This window comes from Pezoporus wallicus, unplaced genomic scaffold (assembly GCF_028554395.1).
Source record: "Pezoporus wallicus isolate ANWC-B61680 ecotype Strahan unplaced genomic scaffold, APGP_CSIRO_Pwel_v1 contig_8232, whole genome shotgun sequence".
In the NCBI taxonomy this organism is placed as follows: Eukaryota; Metazoa; Chordata; class Aves; order Psittaciformes; family Psittacidae; genus Pezoporus; species Pezoporus wallicus.
In genome coordinates, this window is record NW_026637105.1 from 1,212,345 (window position 1) to 1,221,298 (window position 8,954).

At 49.1% G+C, this 8,954-nt stretch overlaps 2 protein-coding genes across 2 annotated transcripts in view; one reads left to right on the plus strand and one right to left on the minus strand.

Moving 5' to 3' along the window:
• The window catches only part of CUNH1orf216 (chromosome unknown C1orf216 homolog), a 174,473-nt gene that overhangs the window by 118,022 nt on the left and 47,497 nt on the right, over window positions 1–8,954 (minus strand). The gene's annotated exons all lie outside the window — the stretch shown is intronic.
• Window positions 171–5,394, plus strand: ADPRS (ADP-ribosylserine hydrolase). Its single transcript, XM_057403492.1, has 6 exons — window positions 171–455; window positions 1,106–1,202; window positions 2,031–2,238; window positions 2,348–2,532; window positions 2,622–2,722; window positions 3,245–5,394. Exons 1-6 carry the CDS (start codon window positions 194–196, stop codon window positions 3,535–3,537), a joined length of 1,146 nt encoding a protein of 381 aa, XP_057259475.1. The 5' UTR covers window positions 171–193; the 3' UTR covers window positions 3,538–5,394.

Below are 8,954 nucleotides of genomic sequence, written 5' to 3' on the forward strand. Positions count from 1 at the left end.
AGCGTGCCCCGGGCCTGCTCTGCTCTGCCGCCCCGAGGAGCCCCCCGGGCGGGCTGGGGCTCAGCGCTGCTAGCGGGGCGTCACGGAAACCCCGGCTCCGGCTTCCGGGCGCTCCTCCGAGCCGCTAGGGGGTAGTGTCCGCGGCAGCCGCCCCCTGGCGGCCCGGAGGAGCGCGGCGGCGGCGCGGTAGAAGATGGCGGCGGCGGGGTCAGGGTCGAGCTCAGGCTCCGGCTCCGGCTCCGGCTCCGGCTCGGGGCGGGCGGCGGCGCGGCCTCGGCCGGGACCCGGCCGGTTCCGGGGCTGCTTGGCCGGGGCGTTGCTCGGTGACTGCCTGGGCGCCGTCTTCGAAGGCAGGAGCGTCGTGAAGCTGCCGGATCTGCTGAGCTTCCTCCGAGGCCTGGAGCCGGCGCCCGGGCCGCCTGATGAGGGGGAAGCGGCCGGCAGCGCCCGCAGAGGTGGGCGGGAGCACCGGGAGCGGGACGGGGGCCGGGCCTGGCCCCAGCGCCCCACAGATTCGGGCTTTAGGGTGGGTGCCCCCGGTCCTGCCGCTCACCCCAGCGGGGGACATCCCCGGCCACCCATGGGTGCCCCCAGGCACGTTTCACGTGTGGTGCTGGGAGCCGGGGTAGCGCAGCGCAGGGCTGTCAGCAAGGAGCACAGGTACCAAACCCGGATTAGGAGTGAGAGAGGCACAAGAAGGATTATTGAACTCTCAGCAAGCGACGATGTGTTCCTGTTGCCCTTCGGTTTGCAGTCGTGCCCAGAAATGCAGCAGTCCTTTCTCTTTGTGTCAGCATATGCTGAGAAAGCGACTTGTCCCACTTGTCCTTACGTGCCTCTGGGTATCAGACACTTCCTCTTGATTCGTACTAATCAGTAAATGCACTCTGTCTCCTTCTTGCTGTGGGTGCATTACTCTTGCTCTGTTTCTCACTCTGATGACCACAGCCAGTGCCAAGCTGAGTACTGGGCAGTCTCTGGTAGTGTTGTAATCCAGCTGTACAGGGAATTAGGCCTCAGAGAACAGGGAGGTGCTGGCAGTGGGGATGGAGAGGAGCAGAGTTTGTCCCTGGGTGCTAACGTTACATTTGACTTTCTGTTCTAGAGACGCTGTCATACACAGACGACACGGCCATGAGCAGGTCGGTGGTGCAGTCCCTGCTGGCCAGGAGGGAGTTTGATGAAGTTGATATGGCCAAGAGGTAAGGACTGCAGCAGCCTCAGGGGCTGGAGTGTTGGCATTTACTGATGAAGGCAAAACTCCCTCACGGTTAAGCAATCGCTGTAATGTTCTGGGAAAGGGGGCAGGGGCTAAGGCAAAGTCATTGTTAGTTTGTGGATGGGGAAAAGAAAATAGGAGTGGTGGCTAATCCTGTAATTCATTGTGTGCTTTGCACTGCCCAGGGACAAGCAGCAGCATTAGTTCTAGCACAGGTGCAGAGCCTGCCTCGAATGAAGCAGGATAGGACTTGCTGTGCTGCAGCTGTGTGTGTATTTCCACCTTGTGGAAGATGAGGCTTAGAAATGGCAGAAGCATTTTCTTTCATGTTTATTTGTTGCTATTTATGTTTGCACTTCCCTTAGTTCAGTTGGTGTGTATTAGTGAGGTCAGCTCCAGTTTGTTTATGATCCATTTCCTTTCTAAATCCACAGCCCTGCCAGCATTTGGTTCCACTTAGGGGAGAGCATTTATTTGTTTAGAAAACTCTTCCATTGAACTCAAACAAAAGACTTTCTTTGTGGTTGTGACCCATGGAAACATTTCCAGTTTGCTTCTATTTCAAGGCAGAGTCAAGAGGGAAACAAGTGGGTCGTGAGAGGTGATGGTTTATTCACCCTTTCCTCCTTTCACACTGTTTTTTTGGGAATCAGATTCTTTCCCTACAGAACTGAATCACTTGGACCCTGGCTGCCATGGAATTACCCACGTGTTATTCATTCACTTTATCAACAGCCTCTTTACGAACTTTGGAAACAGACCAAATACCCCCTGTGTTTTTCCTCACCTGCTGTGCTCTCACCCCCACCAGGTTTGCTGAGGAGTACAAGAAGGAGCCCAACAGGGGCTATGGGATGGCTGTTGTCAATGTCTTCAAGAAGCTCTTGAGCCCCAAGTGCAGCGATGTCTTTGAACCAGCCAGAGCCCAGTTTAATGGGAAAGGCTCCTATGGCAATGGTGGTGCCATGAGGGTGGCAGGCATCTCTCTCACCTACTCTGATGTCCAGGATGTCAAGAAGGTACCGTGCTTGGCTCCTGTGGGCACCTCAGCTCTGGCAGTGCTGCTGTCAGGCTGGGCTCAGCAGGATCTCTCGGGTAGGCTTGCTAAGGATGTGTTTGCATTCCCAGTTTGCAAAGCTGAGTGCTGAACTGACCCATGCCAACTCCCTGGGCTACAACGGAGCCATCCTGCAGGCCCTGGCTGTGCATCTTGCCCTACAGGGAGAGGTCAGCAAAGAGACCTTCCTGGAGCAGCTCATTAGCCACATGGAAGATGTAGAGGCAGATGATAAGTCTCTTACTGATGCACGAGCGTAAGTAGCTGTGGGGAGCACTGACTCTGCTCTGTACAGTTTATTCTGAGTTCACATTCTCTTTTCTCCATTGTACTCTTTGTTTCCAGGCTGGGATTTGAAGATTTACCCTTTTCAAGGCGCCTAAAGAAAATAAAGGAATTCTTGGAACTCAGCAGTGTTCCAAAAGCAGATGTATTGTTTGAACTGGGTAAGTACCTTTCTTACTCTAAGTACTAGAAAAGAGCTGAGGACTGACTCAGCCAGCCTGGGTGACGTGTCCTCCCACAGGTTGCCACTTCAGCCTCTGCTGCCTGTAGGCATAGAATGTGCTGGAAAATTACAGGCTGTTGTGCTTACCAGCCAGTAATTTTGAGTCTTGACCCAATGACTCCCTCTTTGTACAGGTGGGGAAGAAATGTCTTGCTAAGAAAAAATTGTGCATAATATTTCTTAGTATTCTGAGATCTCTTGTCTTAATGGCTGTCAGATCTTCATGTTGGATGGGAATGGGTAGATGTGTATAGCCAAGCTATACTGGCATAGCTGGATGTGACTAGGACTGGGGAACTATGGGGAGATGTTACTGATGCAGTCTCGTGCACCTTGTCATGATAATACCAGTAGTGAAAGCAACTGGCAATAGGAAGCTGTAGTTAGAAGGGAAAAGGCCTTCTGTGGGAAGGAAGACAGGAATGTTCTGCAGCCCTGATGATGCCTGGCTTTGTTACAGGCAATGGCATCGCCGCTTTGAGGTCTGTCCCTACTGCGATTTACTCCTTCCTGCGCTGTATGGAGGCTGACCCAGACATTCCTGATCACTACAACAACCTGCAGAGGACCATCATCTACTGTATCTCTCTGGGTGGAGACACAGACACCATTGCTACCATGGCAGGAGCTATTGCAGGAGCTTATTATGGGGAGGAACAGATACCCCCAAGCTGGGAGGAGAGCTGTGAAGCTTTTCAAGAGACACAGAAGCTGGCAAATAGCATGTATGAACTCTACTGCCAGCGGCTCTGAGCACCGAGGGGAGTGTGGTTTGGAAGGCAAAGGCAGGTGGTCACCTCTGCTTTCCTGGTCAGGATCTGGTGGTGGATCCACACTGCAGGCACCTGTGAGCCTCCACCTGAGCCAGATGCTGCTGTGAGCTGAGAGCTGGAGGCACAAGCTGGTTCAGAAGAGAGGGGATACACCCTTCAGTTGCAGTTTGGCTGGGAAGGGGCTGCATGTGGCACTTGGACAGTGGGTGCATCTCCTCTGAAGTGTACAGGGCCATCTAGTTTTTCTTGAGATTCCTGCTGCTTGCCTTGTTCACCATTATGCCATTTTGTCATTGCAGTTACTAGGTGGGTGTCTGAATTTACTGACTTTCTTGCTGGTTCCCTCTGCTCCACTGTGCTGTGGCCTTTGTTTCAGTGGCCTGTCCTGCAGTGGCTTTAATAGGCTCCACACCTCTCTTAAAAGACCAGCTCCCACTCAGCTGACCAGTTCAGGTGTGGAGGTGGGAGTTGTCAGAGGTACTTCCCTGCAGGGTGTCCTGCATGCAGCAGGGGTTGCTACCCTTGTTGTGGAGTGAGGATGCTGGAGGGTAGATGTCACAGGGAGGTTTGCTTCCCTAAAGGCAGAACGAGCAGTGGCACAGGTTGGAGAAGGGCTTCTTTTGCATTGCTGGTTGTGCTGGGAGAAATGCCTTTGGTGCATGCAGGGTCCCTGTTGCTGCTGGAAGGGGGTGGGACTCATTACTGCTCTTTGCTCTGTGATCTACCTGGCACCATCCTCATCTTATTGCATTTTGTGTTCCCTTACACGCTGGCTTTCACATTGCTGCAGCTGCTCCTTTGTTCCAAATCTGTGCATCCTGCATTCTTAATGCTGTCCTGTGCATGTCCAGAGCACCACGTGACTTGCTGTTTAAATCTGTGGGTGAGGATAGTTGTGAAACCTGGTGTTTAACAAGCACTGAACTCCTGGTTCTGCTGCCATCAGTGACAGAAACTACCTCAGCAGGAAGCAGGGGTTACTTCTCACAGCTTTAAAACTCTGTGCTTGGTAAGAATCATCTGAAAATAAAGGAAAATGTAGTTAATTAGGGGAGAATTTATCAAAGTTCAAGCAGTTTGTGCATCTGAAGCTGGTACTGGTGGCTGAGAACATTCTAGCAAAGCTAGGTTGTTCAGAGTCTTGCTTCCAAAACCTTTGCCTAGTGGAGCTGCTCAGAAAGGGAGCAATAGCTTGGATATGGCACATCTAAAAAGGGTTGAAAAGCTGTGTAATAATTGAAAACAAAACGGAAGGAAGAGGCAAGCAGTCACCATATGGAAATGTTCATAATCCTGACTGTGACCATGTAATTCTCTAGAATTACTCAGTATTTCTTGTGACTGTTCCCTGCTTGCTCCCTGCCGGTATCACGCACGGTGGTGGTGTGTGTCAGCCTGCAGGCGCATGTGGAAGAGGTGTCTGTGGAAAACCAGGTCGTTCCCATTCTTCCTGGAGTCTGCTTCCTCCTAGTGCCCTTGTTCTGTGTGACACTGTAATGGGCTTTCCTTGTATAAGCAAATTCTTGTTCTTGAGAGCATGTGGAATTTCGGTCTGTTGTATATTTGTGTATTGTGATGCAGATCAGAGATGGACAGAGTCAGGTTTTCCACATTATTCTGCCACAAGTGTGAACATATTCATGTGATTATTTAAAGAAAGAGATTTTCCTTTCAAAGCAGCTTTGTAATTGTAAATGTTGGGAACTCACAAAGAGCGGAAGAGCTCCTGTTCAAAAAAACACAGCTCATTTGAGGGCAGAATTGAAATGTGTTCTCAGACAATGAGCTCTGACTTCCTTGGAAAGAAATAAAGTCACTTGGTCATCTTTGTTAATTAGCCTCTGCTCCTGTCTTTTCAATCAAGTCATGAAGTTGTGCTTCTGTACTAAATGACAAGAGGAGTTGCCAGGCTGTTTCTTCCCACCCTGTACTTCACTTTAAGACTCGACCTGAAACTGCTTTGCTTTGGCTTCTTGAAATCTGTAGAAAGCAGAATGGAAGTTGTTTGGTGCTGGATGGAGACATCTCACGTGTAGCCAGGACTTGTGCTTCATTTGGGGCGAGTTTGAGCACTGGAAATCTGCTGGAAAAAACACTTCCAGGCAGCCCCTCTTGCCCGTGAGCTGTAATAGGAGTTAGAGGTTTACTGAGAGGCCCTTTTCTCTTGCAGGCTGCATTTGCAGTGAGGACCAGCATGTGGAAGCTGCCAGAGCGCAATGTACAGTGATCACGCACAGACCAGGGTGTCTGCTGCGTGCTCCTACCACTGGTGGCAGGAGAACCACTTGTTCTTCATCATCCCCTTTTGTAGGAGTCAGCCCACGTGGCAGCCAGGCTTATCCAGAAGTGTCACCTGTGACAAGGAGCAGCTCCTCTTCCAGGTAGGAGATCAGGTGGGAAAATGTATTTTCTGTGTGCTTTTAGCCTCTGGAAGTGTTTTGCTCCAGGTGATTCCCCATTTCCTCCATGTGTTACTGAATGGCTTTTGCCTCTCAAGATGTGGATGTTGGCTGTGGATGAGGTTGTGTAACATCGTGAAAGCAAGTGTGATGGTGAAAAACAGGAGGGAAAGGGAATCCCCAACACTTTGCCTGAAATTCCTCAAGTTACACTTGCCGGTGTGGAAGGGTCTGGGTTTCATCCTTGTCTAAAATGAACTTCCTGAGACAGGAATCTTATCCTTAATCACAAGAAGCAGGCAGTACCTTCTTATAGGAGAATATGATTGCTGAAGCAGAACTGGGAACAGGTAGGCTGGATTTGAGACGGAGACAGCACAAGAGATCTCTATGAATGGCCTTTCTAGCAAGGCTGAGCAAGCCCATTAATAACAGGACAGAGGCACAGCTGAGCCCACCTTTATATACAATAAGTTTTATTGATGTTTTGTCAATACAATCAAGTACTGCAGTTTTAGTTCTGAAGAGAAGGCCAGTTTGTGATCACAAAAAGAGTGCATTTTAAACCAACTTTTACTATGACAAACAGTGCATGTAGTAAGTATTTACAAAACTAAAAACCTCTATATACTAGGTTAGAAATGAAGATACTAGAGGCAAATTTAACAAAAATAGTAAGAATTTGTATATAAAAATGCACATTGTAATGCAGTTTTCATAATTAAAAATAGACATACTTCATCCAACCCAACCTTTTTTACTATTGTGATTGAAACCAAAATCCCATGCGCTCACACACACCACAAAATAATCCTTTCTGCTGGCGAATATCACATACTCAGTATTCCAGAATAAAAACTCTTCCTGACAGTGTCCAGTTTAGTGAACAGCCTCCCTCATCCTGTGCATCGTTTTATTTCTAGCCTAACTATGTGCGTGTTATATCTTTGCCTTTCAATTACTGTGTAAATGTAAGAGGTTATATAGCTGCAGAAGGTTGATTATGGTTTATGCTCTGCACATGAAGGGAAAGTGAAATAATTGCAAAACAATATCTACAGCACTGAAGGAGTTAATGTCTCGGTGTGGTTATAATGAGTAATTTTATCATTGCTTTTTTGCCAGCTAGGACAAGAAGTTTAGAATAAAAACAGAACAAGAAGAGAGGGAATGGAGGTTAGAACACAGTATAAATAAGTCGCTTTGCTGAGTAACGGGATGAAGCTTCCAGCCTGGCATGGGAAGCTCCTGGCCCTGCTGCAGGTAGTGTGGGCAGTGGGAACAGCCCCACTGCTGGCCAGGGCCTGGCCTGGCACCGGCTCCAGTCCTTGGCTGTCCTCCACAGGAAAGAGGCTTCAGTAAAGGAGACACAGGCCCCATCCTAGCACCTTCCCAAGCCTGGGCTTGAAGAAAACCTCTGAGCTTCCACTTCTCACTTTAGGGACTCTTTGTATGGCTCCTGTTCCTGCTGGGAAATAACCTGTTATGAACAAAACCCAAACGGTCCTGACACCCTCCTGCCTTTAGGAGCTGAAAACATCCAGCAGGGTCGGACACTGGGGCAGCCCTTCAGCTTGGGAATGTTTCTTCTTTGTACAAAACTTGCAGCTTTATGGGGAGAAAATCCCAGGGAGGGGGACGAGCCAGCCCCAGCCAGGCAGTAGCTGAAGCACTGGCCTTTCGACTGTACATTTCCTTGCTGTCTTTCTTAATTTCAGGGGTAGGTGTGTTTTAAAAGGCAGCCCTGGATGGCAAGAGGCAGAAACACAGGACAGGCTTAATGAGAAAAACAAACTGAACAACTAGAAATAGGAAAGTTGTTTAAATACCTTGTACAGTTCATCTGGAGAACAGTCCCAAGCCCCACTCTTGCTACATTTTCTTTGGCCGTTGAACAGGCTGTAGGAAAACTTAAGGGCAATAATTGCTCAGCTGGTGACCAAATTGTTGCTGTTTTCTCAGGGCTGTGCCTTTGCAGAGGGACACAGTGTGTAGCATGTGTGGATTAACTTCAGCAGTGAGCTACGACATCGCTGGGATGAGAACAACCATCCTACCATGAGAAAGGCTGCAAGGAACAGGGTTCAGGTGCTCCCTTTACCAAAGGACAGAGCAGCCAAGTGGTCAGGATCGTGCATACCTCTCCTGGAACCTTCCAGCTCATCCTCAGGTCGGTGACATTTCAAGCATGAGACAAAGTGGTAACAACAGACAAACAGGATTATTTTCTTTTAGCCTAAGTCACAGACTGGCACCTGGAGTGGTGCTTTGACAGGTACATATTGCACTAGACTCGTAAGTAATTGTTAAGTAGATAATAGCACCGTGGTAAAATGACTCAATGGAAAGTTAGAATGAATGCTCATTTTTTCTTAATTAAAAGATCCCCAGGGGAAGGGGGGAGTTTACACATCCCGAAATAGTGAGACAGTAAAAGCAAGTTGTCCATAAGTGGCACTTTCAGGGAAGCACAACTAAACCTTCTGTCAGACCAGGCTAGAAGCACCATAAGCCGGGCTCGCAGTGCCATCCTTGTGTTCTCAAAGGGTAAAGATGTTCATGAGGCCAAGCAAGTCTTTGGGCTGCAAAGAGACAGACAGGACAGAAGCAGCCCTTGGACTTGCCAGTAGATGAATGAACCCAAGAGAGGATCCTTGTTCATCACAGGGGTCCCAGCTTCCCTCAACGGCTTTGGAATAGGTCGTCTGTCGTCCTCCCAGATGCCAGTGCCTGGATGGTTTTATTCCTAAAGGTGCTGAGGAGGAGGGTTAAAAAGAACATTTAATTCTTCTAAGAAGGTGCTTATGCAAAGTGTTCCACTTTTTCTGATTATACATCCAACCACACTGAATCCGGAGTGAAGCAGAGAGACTGCTGCAAAGCACAGTCTGAAAGAACAGGCATCAGTGAGACCAGAACTTGGGCATCTGATGGTTTGGGAAGGAAATTTCTCAATCCATCACGGATCTCTGCTGCTGTAGAGGTTTGTGTTAAGTGC